General features: G+C 52.9%; 1 protein-coding gene across 3 annotated transcripts in view; it reads left to right on the forward strand.

Annotated features, from left to right (window-relative positions):
- The window catches only part of LOC137359644 (kinesin heavy chain-like), a 79,618-nt gene that overhangs the window by 48,546 nt on the left and 12,113 nt on the right, over positions 1-18,959 (forward strand). For all 3 annotated transcript variants that reach the window (XM_068025450.1, XM_068025449.1, XM_068025451.1), the window contains exons 20-24: positions 5,877-5,978; positions 7,101-7,161; positions 8,336-8,407; positions 9,541-9,645; positions 15,144-15,360. In XM_068025450.1, the coding sequence (XP_067881551.1) occupies positions 5,877-5,978; positions 7,101-7,161; positions 8,336-8,407; positions 9,541-9,645; positions 15,144-15,360 (557 nt within the window). The remainder of the gene's footprint in view (positions 1-5,876; positions 5,979-7,100; positions 7,162-8,335; positions 8,408-9,540; positions 9,646-15,143; positions 15,361-18,959) is intronic.

Here is an 18,959-nt window from a genome sequence, read left to right on the forward strand (position 1 = left end):
GGGCCGCACTGTCGGAAGGTTAGTACTGAGGGAGGGCCGCACTGTCGGAAGGTCAGTGCTGAGGGAGAGCCGGACTGTCGGAGGGTTAGTACTGAGGGAGAGCAGGACTGTCGGAGGGTTAGTACTGAGGGAGGGCCGCACTGTCGGAAGGTCAGTGCTGAGGGAGAGCCGGACTGTCGGAGGGTTAGTACTGAGGGAGTGCCGCACTGTTGGAGGGTCAGTACTGAGGGAGCGCCGCACTGTCGGACGTCAGTACTGAGGGAGGGCCGCACTGTCGGAGGGGCAGTGCTGAGGGAGGGTCAGTACTGAGGGAGGGCCGCACTGTCGGAGGGGCAGCGCTGAGGGAGGGTCAGTACTGAGGGAGGGCCGCACTGTCGGAGGGTCAGTACTGAGGGAGGGCCGCACTGTCGGAGGGGCAGTGCTGAGGGAGGGTCAGTACTGAGGGAGGGCCGCACTGTCGGTGGGTTAGTACTGAGGGAGGGCCGCACTGTCAGAGGGTTAGTACTGAGGGAGCGCCGCACTGTCGGAGGGGCAGCGCTGAGGGAGCACCGCACTGTCGGAGGGTCAGTACTGAGGGAGCGACGCACTGTCGGGGGTTCAGTACTGAGGGAGCGCCGCACTGTCGGGGGGTCAGTATTGAGGGAGTGCCGCACTGTCGGAGGTGCTGTCTTTCAGACAAGATGTTAAACTGAGGCCCCCATCTGCCCTCTCAGGTGGGTGTACAAGATCCCATGGCCGCTATTGGAAGATGAGTGGAGGGGTGTTCTCCTCCCCGGTTTCCTGTGGTCAGGATATATTTGGGATTCTACCTCCTTGTTCTGGGCTCCCCCCACCAGAAAAAATAGATTCTCTCTGTGTCTCTGTGTCTCTCTCTGTCTGTCTATCTCTCTCTCTCTGTCCTCTCTGTCTCTCTCTCTCTCTGTCTCTGTGTCTCTGTGTTTTTCTCTGTCTCTCTGTGTCTCTGTCTCTCTCTCTCTGTCTGTCTATCTCTCTCTCTCTGTCTCTCTGTCTCTCTCTCTCTCTGTCTCTGTGTCTCTGTGTTTTTCTCTGTCTCTCTGTGTCTCTGTCTCTCTCTGTCTCTCTCTGTCTGTCTGTCTCTCTCTCTCTCTCTGTGTCTCGGTCTCTCTGTGTCTCTGTCTCTCTGTGCCTCTGTGTCTCTGTGTTTTTCTCTGTCTCTCTGTGTCTCTGTGTCTCGGTCTCTCTGTGTCTCTGTCTCTCTCTGTCTGTCTGTCTCTCTCTCTCTCTCTGTGTCTCGGTCTCTCTGTGTCTCGGTCTCTCTGTGTCTCTGTGTCTCTGTCTCTCTGTGTCTCGGTCTCTCTGTGTCTCGGTCTCTCTGTGTCTCTGTCTCTGTCTCTCTGTCTGTCTGTCTCTCTCTCTCTCTCTGTGTCTCGGTCTCTCTGTGTCTCTCTGTCTCTGTCTCTCTGTGTCTCTATGTCCCTGTCTCTCTATCTCTCTGTGTGTCTCTGTCTCTCTCTGTCTCTCTCTGTCTGTCTATCTCTCTCTCTGTCTGTCTATCTCTCTCTCTGTCTGTCTGTCTCTGTCTCTGTCTCTCTGTGTCTCTGTCTCTCTGTGTCTCTATGTCTCTGTGTCTCTATGTCTTTCTCTGTCTCTCTGTGTCTCGGTCTCTGTGTCTCGGTCTCTCTGTCTCTCTCTCTGTCTGTCTGTCTCTCTCTCTCTGTGTCTCGGTCTCTCGGTCTCTCTGTCTCTCTGTCTCTCTGTGTCTCTGTGTATCTGTCTCTCTGTGTTTCTGTGTATCTGTCTCTCTGTCTGTCTCTCTCTCTCTCTCTGTGTCTCGGTCTCTCTGTCTCTCTGTGTCTCTGTCTCTCTGTCTCTCTCTGTCTGTCTCTCTCTCTCTCTCTCTGTGTCTCGGTCTCTCTGTCTCTCTGAGTCTCTGTCTCTCTGTGTCTCTATGTCTCTGTCTCTCTGTGTCTCTATGTCCCTGTCTCTCTATCTCTCTGTGTGTCTCTGTCTCTCTCTGTCTCTCTCTGTCTGTCTATCTCTCTCTCTGTCTGTCTGTCTCTGTCTCTGTCTCTCTGTGTCTCTGTCTCTCTGTGTCTCTGTCTCTCTGTGTCTCTGTCTCTCTGTGTCTCTATGTCTCTGTGTCTCTATGTCTTTCTCTGTCTCTCTGTGTCTCGGTCTCTGTCTCTCTGTCTCTCTGTGTATCTGTCTCTCTGTCTCTCTGTCTCTCTGTGTCTCTGTCTCTCTGTCTCTCTCTGTCTGTCTGTCTCTCTCTCTCTGTGTCTCGGTCTCTCTGTCTCTCTGAGTCTCTGTGTCTCTATGTCTCTGTCTCTCTCTGTCTGTCTGTCTCTCTCTCTCTACCCAATCAAATTCTTCAACCATCTTAATCTCCTCAGTCAGATCACACCTTAATCCTCTACACCCGAGGGAAAACAAGACCAGTCTGCGACCTGGGCTCGTAACTTAACCCTTTCAGCCCCGATGATGGGGAAGGAGGGGCTTAGTCTTTCCGATAGAGAATCTATGATGGGCCGAATGGTCTGACTCATTAGTCACTGCTTGGGTGCTGTGACACCTTGGCAAATGACTGTCAACATAGATAAAGGTGAGGTTATATCTTTTGATAAGAAAAATAAGGAGGTCACATATCCCTTGGAGAACAGGGGAGTAAATGGAACAGGGAGCAGAAATCTGCAAGTCACGAAAGGTGGCTCACGGGTAAATAAGGCCACTAAAAAAAAAAACAAGCACCAGGGTTTATTTCCAGTGGGATAGAGTTGAAAGGCAAAGAAGTTGCATTAAAATTGTATTGAACCTCAGTTAGACCACACTTGGAGCACTGTGCACATTTCCGGTCTCCATATCCCTTGGTTAGACCCACACTTGGAGCACTGTGCACAGTTCCAGTCTCCAAATCCCTCGGTTAGACCACACTGGAGCACTGTGCACAGTTCCAGTCTCCATATCCCTCGGTTAGACCACACTTGGAGCACTGTGCACAGTTCCAGTCTCCAAATCCCTCAGTTAGACCACACTTGGAGCACTGTGCACAGTTCCAGTCTCCAAATCCCTCAGTTAGACCCACACTTGGAGCACTGTGCACAGTTCCAGTCTCCATATCCCTCGGTTAGACCCACACTTGGAGCACTGTGCACAGTTCCAGTCTCCATATCCCTCGGTTAGACCACACTTGGAGCACTGTGCACAGTTCCAGTCTCCATATCCCTTGGTTAGATCACACTTTGAGCACTGTGCACAGTTCCAGTCTCCATATCCCTCGGTTAGACCACACTTGGAGCACTGTGCACAGTTCCGGTCTCCATATCCCTTGGTTAGACCCACACTTGGAGCACTGTGCACAGTTCCAGTCTCCATATCCCTCGGTTAGACCACACTTGGAGCACTGTGCACAGTTCCGGTCTCCATATCCCTCGGTTAGACCCACACTTGGAGCACTGTGCACAGTTCCGGTCTCCATATCCCTCGGTTAGACCACACTTGGAGCACTGTGCACAGTTCCAGTCTCCATATCCCTTGGTTAGATCACACTTGGAGCACTGTGCACAGTTCCAGTCTCCATATCCCTCAGTTAGACCCACACTTGGAGCACTGTGCACAGTTCCAGTCTCCATATCCCTTGGTTAGATCACACTTGGAGCACTGTGCACAGTTCCAGTCTCCATATCCCTCAGTTAGACCCACACTTGGAGCACTGTGCACAGTTCCGGTCTCCATATCCCTCGGTTAGACCCACACTTGGAGCACTGTGCACAGTTCCAGTCTCCATATCCCTTGGTTAGATCACACTTTGAGCACTGTGCACAGTTCCAGTCTCCATATCCCTCAGTTAGACCACACTTGGAGCACTGTGCACAGTTCCAGTCTCCATATCCCTCGGTTAGACCCACACTTGGAGCACTGTGCACAGTTCCAGTCTCCATATCCCTTGGTTAGATCACACTTTGAGCACTGTGCACAGTTCCAGTCTCCATATCCCTCAGTTAGACCACACTTGGAGCACTGTGCACAGTTCCGGTCTCCATATCCCTCGGTTAGACCACACTTGGAGCACTGTGCACAGTTCCAGTCTCCATATCCCTTGGTTAGATCACACTTTGAGCACTGTGCACAGTTCGGTCTCAATATCCCTCAGTTAGACCCACACTTGGAGCACTGTACACAGTTCCGGTCTCCATATCCCTCGGTTAGACCCACACTTGGAGCACTGTGCACAGTTCCAGTCTCCATATCCCTTGGTTAGATCACACTTTGAGCACTGTGCACAGTTCCAGTCTCCATAACCCTCAGTTAGACCACACTCGGAGCACTGTGCACAGTTCCGGTCTCCATATCCCTTCAGTTAGACCACACTCGGAGCACTGTGCACAGTTCCAGTCTCAATATCCCTCAGTTAGACCACACTCGGAGCACTGTGCACAGTTCCAGTCTCCATATCCCTCGGTTAGACCACACTCGGAGCACTGTGCACAGTTCCAGTCTCCATATCCCTCAGTTAGACCCACACTTGGAGCACTGTACACAGTTCCGGTCTCCATATCCCTCAGTTAGACCCACACTTGGAGCACTGTGCACAGTTCCGGTCTCCATATCCCTCAGTTAGACCCACACTTGGAGCACTGTGCACAGTTCCGGTCTCCATATCCCTCGGTTAGACCACACTTGGAGCACTGTGCACAGTTCCAGTCTCCATATCCCTCGGTTGGACCACACTTGGAGCACTGTACACAGTTCCAGTCTCCATATCCCTTGGTTAGACCACACTCGGAGCACTGTGCACAGTTCCGGTCTCCATATCCCTCGGTTAGACCACACTTGGAGCACTGTACACAGTTCCGGTCTCCATATCCCTCGGTTAGACCACACTTGGAGCACTGTGCACAGTTCCGGTCTCCATATCCCTCGGTTAGACCACACTTGGAGCACTGTGCACAGTTTCCGGTCTCCATATCCCTCGGTTAGACCACACTGGGAGCACTGTGCACAGTTCCAGTCTCCATATCCCTCGGTTAGACCACACTTGGAGCACTGTGCACAGTTCCAGTCTCCATATCCCTCGGTTAGACCACACTTGGAGCACTGTGCACAGTTCCAGTCTCCATATCCATCGGTTAGACCACACTTGGAGCACTGTGCACAGTTCCAGTCTCCATATCCCTCGGTTAGACCACACTTGGAGCACTGTGCACAGTTCCAGTCTCCATATCCCTCGGTTAGACCACACTTGGAGCACTGTGCACAGTTCCAGTCTCCATATCCCTCGGTTAGACTACACTTGGAGCACTGTGCACAGTTCCAGTCTCCATATTATCAAAATGATACAGAGACACTGGAGAAAATTTAAAGAAAAGATTTACAAGGGCGATAGCTAAACTAAGAGATTAAAACTAGCGGGTGAGACTGAAGAGGCCAGGTCTCTTTTCTCTTGAAAAGTGAAGGCTGAGGGGTGTGCTGATGGAGGTCTTTAAAATTACAAAGGGGGGTTTTGATTGGGTAGACAGAGAGAAGATGTTTCCACTTGTCGGGGGAGACCAGAACTCGGGGGCCGTCAATATAAGACGGTCAGTAATAAATCCAATCGGGGAATTCAGGAGAAACGTCTTCACCCAGAGAGCGGTGAGAATGTGGGACTCGCCACCACAGGGAGTGGGTTGAGGCGAACGGCGTAGATGCATTTAAGGTGGGGGGGGGGGGGGAAGCTGGATAAACACACGAGGGAGAAAGGAATAGAAGGATACGGTGATGGTGGGGGGAGGGGAGATGAAGTAGGGGGGGCGGGGGGAGGCTCGTGTGGAGCAGGAACACCGGCACGGAGCGGATGGGCCGAACGGCCTGTTTCTGTGCTGTAGATTTTGTCTAATTCACGTTGCTTCCTGACGGACCTCTGATTCCCTTCACAGTTTGAACCAGAAGCTCACCCTGGAGCTGGAGAGGCTGCACGCCGATTACGAGAAGTTGAAAAGCGAGCAGAGGGAAAAAAGCAAAAGACTTCAGGAGCTTACGTAAGTTCGGGCTGCGCGCCCTACCCCACTTCCCCTTCCGCCTGCTCCCGGTCTAATTGTTCAGTGTCCGTTAGGCAAGGAATCCCAGTGTGGAATCAATTACACAATGGTAAGGTCCCCGGGTCTTATCACCTTCTCCAGACAGTGCCCACCGTGGCACAGTGGATGTCTCTCACTCACTCTCTCACCTCTTACTCAGAAGGCTGAGGGAGGGCCACGCTGTCGGAGGGTCAGTGCTGAGGGAGCGCCGCGCTGTCGGGGGGTCAGTGCTGAGGGAGCGCCGCGCTGTCGGAGGGTCAGTGCTGAGGGAGGGCCGCGCTGTCGGAGGGTCAGTGCTGAGGGAGCGCCGCGCTGTCGGAGGGTCAGTACCGAGGGAGCACCACACTGTCCTCGGGTCAGTTTCATCCGTGTTTCCAAACCCCTCCCTGGCCTTCTCGCGGCCCCTCCCTACCTGTGTAACCTCCTCCTCCATCCCCTACGACCCTGCGAGATCTCCGCGCTCCGCCGATTCCAGCCTCTCGCGCGTTTTCCCCCCCACCCCAACCACCACCGATTCCCATCGCTCCCCAATCGGTGGCCGTGCCTTCGGCTGCCTGGGGCCCCGAGCTCTGGAATTCCCTCCCTAAACCTGTCCGCCTGTCTCTCTCTCTCTTTCCTCCTTTAAGACGCTCCTCAAAACCTCCCTCTCTGACCCAACTCTCGATCGCCCTGTCCCTAACATCCTCTTATGTGGCTGGGTGTCAGATTTGTTTGGTAATACTCACGGGAAGCACCCTGGGGATGTTTCACTCCATTTGAAAGTGCGATGATAAATGCAAGTTGTGTTTTTTTTGTACCTCCCACACTCATCCCTTGTGGTGTGACGTAGCGGAGGGTCCACAGGCTGTGAACCGTCTGCCTGGGCGCTGATTAACAAGGGCGCATGTTTATTGTTTCTCGTGTCGGTGCGTTCCTCACTCGGTGAAGGTTGGACACTGGGTACGTCAGGCAGCCTGGGCGGGTGGGGCACGGCATCCAACAGTAGGGGCGATAACAAACTCCGGGGGTTTTCAGGAGGCCAGTTGAAAGCAGGAAATGACCTCCTCCTCCTCTCACACAGACGCTTTTGATTCTTTTCTGCAGATTTCTCCACGACAAACACGAGCAATCTAAACATGATCTTAAAGGTCTCGAGGAGACTGTCGTAAGTAGCCATGGAGGGGAAATCTCGTGGTCTGGTACTGGGGGAGGAGGGTGTTGTAGCAAGGACTCATTAAAGAGGGACGCAGGGAGTGTTTGATGGGGGACAGTGCAGAGGGAGCTTTCCTCTGTATCTGACCCCCCCGTGCTGTACCTGTCCTGGGAGTGCTTGATGTGGACAGTGTAGAGGAAGCTTTACTCTGTATCTAACCCCCCGTGCTGTACCTGTCCTGGGAGTGTTTGATGGGGGACAGTGCAGAGGGAGCTTTCCTCTGTATCTGACCCCCCCGTGCTGTACCTGTCCTGGGAGTGCTTGATGTGGACAGTGTAGAGGAAGCTTTACTCTGTATCTAACCCCCCGTACTGTACCTGTCCTGGGAGTGTTTGATGGGGGACAGTGTAGAGGAATCTTTACTCTGTATCTAACCCCCCGTACTGTACCTGTCCTGGGGAGTGTTTGATGGGGGACAGTGTAGAGGAAGCTTTACTCTGTATCTAACCCCCCGTACTGTACCTGTCCTGGGGAGTGTTTGATGGGGACAGTGTAGAGGAATCTTTACTCTGTATCTAACCCCCCGTACTGTACCTGTCCTGGGGAGTGTTTGATGGGGGACAGTGTAGAGGAAGCTTTACTCTGTATCTAACCCCCCGTACTGTACCTGTCCTGGGGAGTGTTTGATGGGGACAGTGTAGAGGAAGCTTTACTCTGTATCTAACCCCCCCGTGCTCTGGGATCGCTAATATGTCACCAAAAACACGAACGTCATGTTGCATCACCGGTGCAAAGGGCAGGCGTTTCGTTAGAAATGATAGCGAGGTAACGGGTTTCATACAAACACAGGGGCAGGAGGGTGGGGAGGAAAGAACTAAAGGGGACGGTATGTGATCGAGTGGAAGGCAGGGGAGATTGAGTGACAAAAGCTACGACGGTGAAAGGTAGATGAGAGTTGTTGACGGGGCAAGTAAAGGAACACAAGATGGATCTGGAGGGGTTGTAAATGGTCAAAGCAGAAACCACTAAGAGCAGCTGCCGTGCAGGGACGTGGGAGCGGTGATTATCATGGGAAATTGTTGAGCTGTGTTGAGTCTGGAAGGCTCGCAGATAAATGAAAGTTCCGAAACCTCAGCGAGGCGTCACTGTGACACATTTACACTCACTCCTTCCCCTCTCTCCGCAGGCGCGAGAACTCCAAACTCTTCATAACCTACGGAAACTTTTTGTTCAAGACCTCACAACACGGGTCAGAAAAGTAAGTCTTGACTTGGAACTATATCGGCCGTTCCTTCGCTGTCGCCGGGTCGAGATCCTGGAACTCCCTCCCTAACAGCACTGTGGGGTGTACCTCCGCCCCAAGGTCTGCGGCGGTTCAAGAAGGCAGCTCACCACCACCTTCTCAAGGGGGCAATTAGGGATGGGCAATAAATGCTGGCCTGGCCAGCGACGCCCACATCCCATGAATGAATTTAAAAAAAAAAAATCGGAGGCTCAAACAGACTGTTTGTAACGAGCTTCCAACCACATATCCATCACTAGGACCGCCTGTTTCCACCTCTGTTAACATCGCCCGGCTCTGCCCCTCCCTCAGTTCACCCGTGCTTTTGTTGCCGCTAGACTGGACCGTTCCAACGCGTTCCGGCCTCTTGCTTTCCATTGTCTGGAGCTCAACCCGTCCTGAACTCCGCCGCCTGTGTCCCATTCGCCCGTCGCCCCGCTGTGCTCGCTGGACCCACGCGCCGGCTCCCGGGTAAAACAGCGCCTCAATTTTTAAATTCCCAAATTGGTTTTCAAATCCCTCCATGGCCCCCTTTCGCCCTTCCCTCCTCCCTATCTCTGTGACCTCTTCCAGCCCCTACAACCCTCCGAGATCTCTGCTGTCCTCCAGCTCCGGCCCACCACCCCCCCCCCACCCCCGATTCCCATCGCTCCACCATTGGCGGCCGTGCCTTCAGCTGCCTGGGGGCCCCGAGCTCTGGAATTCCCTCCCTAAACCTCTCTGCCCCCCCTCCTCTCTCTCTCTCTCCCTCTCCTCCTTTAAGACGCTCCTTAAAACCTCCCTCTTTGAACGACCTTTTGGTCACCTGTCCCGAATATCTCCTTATGTGGCTCGGGGGCAAATTTTGTCTGACTTACACACCTGTGAAGCAGCCTGGGAATGTTTTACGACACTACAGGCGCTATATAAATGCAATTTGTTGTATTCTGTGCCTCTGTGAATAAGCCCCAGTAATGCATTTTTTTTAAATTTTAAAACTTCCTCTTAACATCTTGCCTCTTTGAGGTTGTGTATCCGGTCCACACAGCGTTCATCGAGACATCTCACAATGGTGCTGAGTGGCTCTGAGTTCCCTGACCTCAGGCTCTGTGTGTGGTTTCCTCCTCCAGAGTACTGACCTGGAGCCAGACGACAGTGGAGGGAGCGTCTCTCAGAAGCAGAAAATCTCGTTTCTTGAGAACAACCTGGACCAACTTACAAAGGTTCACAAACAGGTGAGGGTCACGGTGGGTGGGGTGCGCGGAACTAAATTGTTGGGGGGCGCGTGCAGAAAATCCTCCCCGGGGTTGGTCAACCCAACAGTAGCACTGGCCTGAATGGACCTCCTCCTGTTGCCGTGTAACAGTCTGGGATTGTCCAAACTGCTACTAGCTTATTCGTTTTACCCTCATGGCTGTTTTGGCTTCCATCTGAGTCACTCTCCCAACTCCTGCCCCTCGGTCCTCATGCCCTCGGCGGTCCTGGCTCCGACTGCCTGCCATTCATCCACCCGCTGTAGTTTTTCCCCCTTCCCTACTTTCCTCCCCCCCACCCACCAACCGCGTCCAAACCCCTGATCTCGGTGCGCGCATCTTCCGTTCGGCCCCCCCGCGCATTCCCTGAGTCGGTTTTGGACTGCAAGGTGCTTCAATCAGTCATGCTGACTGTTAACCGTCGCGGGCTTCGGGCGCCCTTTGGCTCTGAGGCGGCTGAAATTTGAATAGACTGCACCCAAATTGCAGAAGGGTTAATAATATTCTGGTGTAATATTGTTGCTTGCAAGGCCAGGCCGGCATGGGGAGAGGGAAGGAGGGAGGGGCCCGGGCACGTAGGGTTGCTGAGCTGACTCGTGCACATCAGCCGTGGTGCAATCGGACGGTGTAACAGGCTCGGGGTGGGGGTGGTGGGCTGAATGGCTACGTAAGGAGATATTCGGGACGGGTGACCGAACGCTCGGTCGTAGAGTGAAGTTTTAGAGGAGCGTTTTAAAGGAGGGGAGAGAGAGAGAGAGAGGGTGGGAGGCGGAGAGGTTCGGGGAGGGAATTCCAGAGCTCGGGGTGGGGGGGCTCCCAGGCAGCTAAAGGCACGGCCACCAATGGCGGAGAGACGGGAATCGGTGGGGTGGGGACGCGTAAGCGGCCGGAATCGGGGGAGCAGCGCGGAGATCTCGGAGGGTCGTAGGGGCTGGAGGAGGTTACAGAGATAGGGAGGGGAGGAGGGGGCTGGGGTGGTGGTGAAGAGGCCAGGGAGGGATTTGAAAACAAGGATGAGAATTTTTGAATAGGTTGGTCGGTAGGTTCGAGAAACGTCCGTCTTTAATGTTTCATTTCAGCCCTGCGGCATTCACGCTTGTTCTTTTTGGGTTTGGCCTGTGTTCTGTTTTGCTGTGTCCCCTTTCTGCCAGACCCTTGACTCATCCTCTTTCTTTATCTCTCTTGTATTTTCGATGGCTTTTGTCCTGTTTCCCTGCCCTCCCTGCCTCTGTCCAAATGGGCTCCAGGTGATGCACTGGCACAACAAGGTACCTCTCTCTCCCCCCGTTCCCCCCTCCTCCCCGACCCACCCTTGTCCCTCTCCTATCCTTCCCACCCTGCCCCCGCACCTCCATCCTGCTGTGGCTTTTTTTTTTGAATGTAAAGACTGCGAGGCGGAAGCATTGTGTTGTGCCTGGCTCAGGGCTGTCGTGAATCCAGTTTCATTCTTCGCTGCCTGATCACCTCCTTCCCACTCCACTCCTCACTGACCCTCCGACAGTGCGGCGCTCCCTCAGCACCGACCCTCCGACAGTGCGGCGCTCCCTCAGCACCGACCCTCCGACAGTGCGGCGCTCCCTCAGCACCGACCCTCCGACGGGGCGGCGCTCCCTCAGCACCGACCCTCCGACGGGGCGGCGCTCCCTCAGCACTGACCCTCCGACAGTGCGGCGCTCCCTCAGCACTGACACTTGGGTGCGTCAGTCTGGATGATGAGTTCCAGTCTCTTGTGCGAGGCTGGAACCCTCAACCTCCCAACTCTGAGGTGAGAGTACACGCATCGAGTACAGCCAACCGCTACCGTTAGTAGAATGTGCCAAAATAAGGGGGGAGGGCATGGAGGTGGGGGGTGGGGGGGGGGGAAGTCTTCACGGGGGTCCCCACCCCTGATGGTTGTCCAGGGTCCACTCTTGTTGTGAGCGCACGTATGTTAGACAAGGAGAGAGACGCCACCTCGCAGACTTGGCCAGGACGCTCGCTCGAGGAATGGTCTTTGTTGAGATCACGCGGTGAGGACTCTGGACAGAATTGCTGAACCCAGAGTCGTGGGGGTGGAGGAGGCTATGGAAATACTTCAGGTTCCAGGCCAGTCAGAAATCACCCCAATAATGACCCATATCGCGCACCCCCCCCCCCCCCCCCCCCCGTCCGTCCGTCCCCAACACAACCCTGGCCACTAGCACTCCAACAATGGTGCAAGAGAATTTGTCTGCCCTTTACGGGAAGATCTTGGAGTCAGAATTCTTCGATAGAGCCGAAAAAGTGTCGCCATTTTGTTGGTCTCCCACCCCCTTGACCTCGACATTGACATTGCCGAGGCCCTATCCTCCTCTAGAACCTTCCTCTGTATCGCGATCATTTTTTCCCTTGAGGCATAGAATTGGTGACCACCTCCACCCTCGATTACTTTCTCCCCCTCTTTCCCCCCCTCCCCACCGCCTCCGCACGTTCACTGATTTGCTTTGAACTGGACACGCCAAAGCCACCGGGCCCTGTTTACACGCATGGCATGGCTTGCTATTGCCTGAGGGAGCTGCGCTCCTTGTTATGTTGGACTGCTCTATACCTGAATTAGGGTTGGACGTTGAAAGGTCACCTCTCTCAGTAGGTTGTTCGGCAGGCCGGGGGAAAGACAGTGCGTAGGTATTTATTTTTTTAATGCTTTGCTTTCCCCAACCTAAAAGCTTTTGGGATTAAACCGTTCTTCTGCACGGGAAATGGGATCTGTGTCCATGAAGTCCCCTTGTGGCACATCCCTTTAAAAAAAAAACAAAAAGCCAAATTGATACCTCTAGAATATTTTAAATACCTTTTTTGTCTTGGTCCCTTCTTTCCGCGAGTTCTCTCCATTCCCCTCGTGAAGACGTCGAACCCTCGCTCTGGGATAGGATCACGCCATAAACCTCCGACACTTTTACACCCTGAGGCTGGAGAGTGAGAGTTTGACAGCCAGGCCTCTGAGCTAGGCCCCTGCCCAGAGGGGTGAATGCACCGTTGGGGAAGAGAGGGAGGCTCGAGGTAACAAACAGACGTAGGTTATCGGGGCTCGTGGCGGTTTTATCAACCTCGCTGCTGGTTGAGGTGACCTTTCAACTTACCGGCAATTCTGATTGGGTTCGGGGTGGGGGAGGGTACTAGGTTTGCGGGGGGGGGAGGGGTGGGCATTGCCGTCCTTTCAGTGCCTTGTCTAGATGTCTAATATCAACCAGTTGAAAACAGTGACGTGACGTGACGATATGCAGCGTTGACGATAAGATGACCCTGTTGAAGTGGGAGGCGGCGACTGGCACTGCGTTTTACCGCAGACGCTGACTGACCGCCCTTGGCTGGTTTTGGTGCTTGACGCGATGGGGCGAATGGCCACCCGGACTAGCGGTGAGCTCGCGGCTGCTCTGTCGCGTGGCAGGCGGGTTTTGGCAGGGTGCGGGTTCAATGGCCTCTCCCCCCGTGGACCAGCTTTCCGTTTTACTGTTGCTTGCTTTTAAAACTGTTTTGAGTTCGACGCACTTTCCGCTCTCCAAATAAACTGTTTTGCTCGAAAATTCCTGTTGGTGAGGTGTGAAAGTTAAGGTGTATTTATTCTATCTGCTATACCCAGTTGCGATCTGTTTGTTTCTGCCTTGGATTCCTGTTTGTTGTTCTTTCAGTTATCCTTGTTTCACACGGACGCTCTCCAACTCTCTTTCATTTTTTAAACTTTCTGTTTATCAATATGACAAATTTTACATCTGCGCCCGCTCCCTGTCAGCTTTATCCCATTATAAATTTCTATGACTCTATGTCCACATTTATGATGGGGTCTGTGTATGTAAACATGTCACGCAGTAATTATAGCCTCCCACCAGTGGTGGCACTGTAGAACATCGGTGGTGCCTCTCCCAGCTCCTCAACCCGCACTGCAGAGAAATGCCTCCACTCCAGCTAAGTCTACCTCTTAAACTGCCGTAAGTTTCCCAACTTAGTTGCCAATCGTAATTTAAAATGCCGCCAACAGGTACAGAAAATAAATCAAAAAGGGCCAATGGAATTTCTATTCGAGGACGAGAATGCAAGGGGGTAGCAGTCGCGCTTCAGCTGTACGTAGTCCTGGTCAGACCACACCTGGAGTTTCTGTGAGCGGTTCTGGGCACCCCACCTTAGGGTGCCCTCGGAGGGGAGCGCAGCGTAGATTCACCAGAAATGATGCCCGGACTCCAAGCGCTGAATTACGAGGAGAGACCGCGCAGACGAGGGTTGTCATTCCCTGGAATTTAGTATGCTCAGGAGTGATTTTGATCCAAGTTTTCAAGACGTTAAGGGGAATGGACAGGGTAGACGGAGGGAGAAACTATTTGCGTCGGTTCGGGAGTGTCGGACTTGGGGGGCAGAGTCTAGAGATTAGAGCCAGACCTTTTCAGGAGTGAAATGAGGAAGCACTTCTAGAGACGGAGGGCAAATGGCGATCGATGCTCGGTCAGTTGTTAATTTTAAATCTGAGATTGATAGATTTTTGTAAACAGGTATTAAGGAATAGGGGGCACAGGTGGGTAGATGGGGGGGGGGGGCGGTGGTTGGGCACAGATGAGCTGCGATTGAATGGAGGAACAGGCTCGAGCAAGGGGCTGAATGGCCTCCTCCTCTTGTGTACTTGAAATAAGGAGACTGTAGGACTTGCATTTCAGTCCACTGGAATCGAACCAACTTGGCCCTCCCTGGTCCAGTTATCGTCCTGCCCTCTCCTCTCACTGCACCACACTTGGGTTGGCTCCCCCCGATGCCGCACTGGGAGATTGACTTGCGTCTGTGCGCGGGGACGCGCCTGCACGTCGGGCGAGGCCAAGAGAGGGCCCCCCCACCCCACCCCCTCACCGCCCAGACTGGGGTGTGGGGGGGGGGAAGGATAGGACCTCCCGGCCAGGTGCAGGAGGGCTGAGGCTTCTGTATGGGAGGTTGTGGCAGGACCGAGGAATGTAACACGTCTGCTGTCCCCCTCTCGGTCTGAAGCCAAACTCTCTCTGCTTTCGGTGTGGGCCTACTTCCGCCACCGGATGGCACTCTTGCGCCTCGTTTTGGTAGATGGCTCGGCACTGGCGGCTCCTCCCTGGCATTGCTCACGGATGGTGCATGGCGTATCATTCTGCTGCTAAGGCAGAACCTGTGCGCCTCTTCAAGACCACTGCAATCTTTTTTTTGTTTCTTCAAAATCCATTTACGGGACCCTGGCGAAGCTGGGTATTTACCACCCGTCCCCTTGCTGTCTTTCGTTCATGTGGTCTGTGCGCCCACGGTGTTGTTCGGTAGGGCGTTGCAGGATTTTGACCCGGAGACAATGGAGGGATGGCTGATCCGTGTTGAATCCTGAAGGCTGTGAAGTGGTTTGGGTTTTCTGGGACGCGGATTTGTGACGGGCAAATGACCAATCGATTCCTTTTCCTTTTTTTTCTTTTTAACGGGGGAAAAAAAAATCACCCGCCATTTGTGAAACGCCCGCCCTCTCCCAGCTGGTTCGTGACAATGCAGATCTTCGCTGTGAGCTTCCTAAGTTGGAGAAACGGCTTAGGGCTACGGCTGAGAGAGTCAAGGCCCTGGAGGGTGCACTGAAGGAGGCCAAGGAAGGGGCTATGAAGGACCGGAGGCGGTACCAGCTGGAGGTCGACCGCATAAAGGAGGTCGTGCGTTCCAAGAACATGCCGAGGCGCCCACACTCCGCTCAGATCGGTAAGTGCCTCTGTAAGTGTCTGGGTCCCTGTCTCTCAACTGTACCCCCGGAAACAGAGCCAGTGTGTTGGGTTTATGTCAGATAATGTCATATGTAACCCGATTGCCCTTATGTGGGATAATTATAGGATATTATTCTCCAGGATTCATGCAGATACATCAAGTAATTAGGATGGCAAATGGAATGTTGGCCTTTATTGCAAGGGGGGGATGGAGTATAAAAGTAGAGAAGTCTTGCTGCAGCTGTGCAGGGCGTTGGTGAGACCACACCTAGAGTATCACAAAGTTTAAGGCACGGAAAGAGGCCACTTGGCCCATCGTGTCTGTGCCGGCCGATAAACGTTCCACCCATTCTAATCCCACCTCCCGGCGTTTGGTCCGTAGCCCTGCAGATTACGGCACTTGAGGTGCATATCCAGACTCCTTTTGAAATGAATTGAGGGTCTCTGCCTCAACTACCCTTTTCAGGCAGTGAGTTCCAGATTCCCATCACCCTCTGGGTGAAAAAGTTTTTCCCCATCTCCCCTCTAATTTTTCAACCCGTCACTTTGAATCTCTGCCCCCTCGTCATTGACCTCTCTGCTAAGGTGAACAGACCCTTCACCTCCACTCTATCCAGGCCCCTCAACATTTTGTACATTTCAATCAGATCTCCCCTCAAGGTTCTCTTACATTGGAGGCAGTCCAGGGAAGGTTGACTAGGCTGATTCCCGGGATGAAGGGGTTTGTCTTATGAGGATAGGTCGAGCAGGTTGGGCCTGTCCTCATTGGAGTTTAGAATAACGAGAGGTGAGCTAATTGAAACACAAGATTCTGAGGGGGTTTGACTGGGTAGATGCTGAGGGGATGTTTCCTCTCGTGTTTCAGAATAAGGTGACTCCCATTTAAAATGGAGATGAGGAAGAATTTATGAGCATACGAATTAGGAGCAGGAGTAGGCCGCTCGGCCCCTCAAGCCTGCTCGGCCACTCGACAAGATCATGGCTGATCTGATTGTAACCTCAACTCTACATTCCCATCTGACCCCACTAACCTTTCACCCCCCCCACCACCCTCCTTGCTTATCAAGAATCTGTCTACTGCTGCCTTAAAAATATTCAAAGACTCTGCTTTCACCGAAGAGAATTCCAAAGACTCATGACCCTCTGAGAGAAAACATTTCTCCTCATCTCTGTCTTAAACAGTGACCCCTAGTTCGAGATTCTCCCACAAGGGGAAACATCCTTTCCACATCCACCCTGTCAAGACCACTCTGGATCTTATATGTTTCAATCAAGTCGCCTCTTACTCTTCTAAATTCCAGCGGATACAAGCCTAGCCTGTCCAATCCTTCCTCGTAAGACAGCCCACCCATTCCAGGTATTAGTCTAGTAAACCTTCTCCGTACTGCCTCCAACACATTTACATCCTCCCTTAAATAAGGAGACCAGTACTGTACACAGTACTCCAGATGTGGTCTCACCAATGCCCTGTATAGCTGAAGCATAACCTCCCTACTTTTATATTCAATTCCCCTCGCGATAAACGATAACATCCTATTAGCTTTCCCAATTACCTGCTGTACCTGCACATTGACCTTTTGCGATTCATGCACCAGGGCACCCAGATCCCTCTGCGTCTCAGAGCTCTGCAATCTCTCACCATTTTGATAACACGCTGCTTTTTTTTTTTAATTCCTCCTGCCAAAATGTCAGAGGGACATCAATCTTCGGAATCTTTGGAATGTATGCAAGGCTGAGTTTGACGGATTTTTGATCGACAAGGGAGTCGAGGGTTACGACGGGGCGGCGAGGGAAGTGGGGTTGAGGCTTTGATCTCGTTGAATGGTGGAGCAGGCTCGAGGGGCCAAATGGCCCACTCCTGCTCCTACTCCTCATGATTGTTATTCTCATTGAACGTCAGGTCGCTCAGAGAGAGTGGGGTCGCTCGGGCCCTGTGTTGAGAGCACACCGCGATTCAGAAACGGAATTTCTTTTTTTGTTGAAAATTCATTCACGGGTTGCCATTTGGGAGGGCAGTTGAGTGGCGAGCGGACTGCTGTGGCTCTGGAGTCTCGTGTAGACCAGACTGGTGTAAGGGTGGCGGATTCCCTTCCCCGAAGGACGTTAGTGAACCAGATGGGTTTTTGCGGCAGTCCGGCAGTTTCGCGCTTGCCATTATCATCAAGACTAGCTTTTTTAATTCCAGATTTATTGAATTGACTGGATTTAAATTCCCCAGCTGCCAGTCTGGTGGGGTTCGAACTTGCGTTTCCAAGTCATTACTCCAGCCCTCTGGATTATCAGCCCAGTAACATAACCACGATCCTTCAGTGCCGAGTGGTTGACCCTTATGCATAGAGTCACAGAGTTATGCAGCACAGAAACAGGCCCTTCGGCCCACCGTGTCCGTGCCGGCCATCAAGCACCTGTCTATTCTAATCCCGTTTTCCAGCACTTGGCCCGTAGCCCTGTATGCTATGGCGTTTCAAGTGCTCATCTAAATACTTCTTAAATGTTGTGAGGGTTCCTGCCTCTACCACCCTCTTCAGGAAGTGCGTTCCACCCTCTGGGTGAAATTTGTTTTCCTCAAATCCCCTCTAAACCTCCTGCCCCTTAGCTTCAATCTATGCCCCCCCTGGTTATTGACCCCTCCGCTAAGGGAAAAAGTTTCTTCCTATCTACGCCCCTCATAATTTTGTACACCTCAATCAGGTCCCCCCCCTCAGCCTTCCCTGCTCTAATGAAAACAACCCTAGCCTTTTCAGTCTCCCTTCATAGCTGAAATGCTCCAGCCCAGGCAACATCCTGGTGAATCTCCTCTGCACCCTGTCCAGTGTAATCACATCCTTCCTATAGTGTGGTGCCCAGAACTGTACACAGTACTCCAGCTGTGGCCTAACTAGTGTTTTATACAGCTCCATCATAACCTCCCTGCTCTTATATTCTATGCCTCGGCTAATAAAGGCAAGTATCCCATGTGCCTTCCTAACCACCTTATCTACCTGTGCTGCTGCCTTCAGTGATCTATGGACAAGTACACCAAGGTCCCTCTGACCCTCTGTACTTCCTAGGGTCCTACCATCCATTGTATATTCCCTTGCCATGTTAGTCCTCCCAAAAAGCATCACCTCACACTTCTCAGGATTAAATTCCATTTGCCACTGCTCCGCCCATCTTACCAGCCCATCGATATCGTCCTGTAATCTAAGGCTTTCCTCCTCACTATTTACGACACCACCAGTTTTCGTGTCATCTGCGAACTTACTGATCATAACTCCTATACTCCCGTCTAAATCATTAACGTACACTACAAACAGCAGTTGATCCCAAACCGGGAGGGGCATTTCTCTCGGGCCAAAGCGTTTCACAGCCAATGAAGAACTGTTTCCGGAGTGCACTCACCGTTGCAGTGCAGGAAACGCGGCAGCGAACTTGCGCACAGCAAGATCCCACAAACAGCAATGAGACAATGACCCAGATCATCGGTGCGTGTGTGTGTTTTTTTTTCAAAAAAGCGATGCAGGCTGGGGGATAAATATTGAACCCAGGACACCGGGGAGAACTCCCACCCCACTCCCCCCAGTAGAGAGGGAGGGAGAAACTGTCTCCAGTGGCGGG

The sequence above is a fragment of the Heterodontus francisci genome, unplaced genomic scaffold (genome assembly GCF_036365525.1).
Source record: "Heterodontus francisci isolate sHetFra1 unplaced genomic scaffold, sHetFra1.hap1 HAP1_SCAFFOLD_1313, whole genome shotgun sequence".
Taxonomy (NCBI): domain Eukaryota; kingdom Metazoa; phylum Chordata; class Chondrichthyes; order Heterodontiformes; family Heterodontidae; genus Heterodontus; species Heterodontus francisci.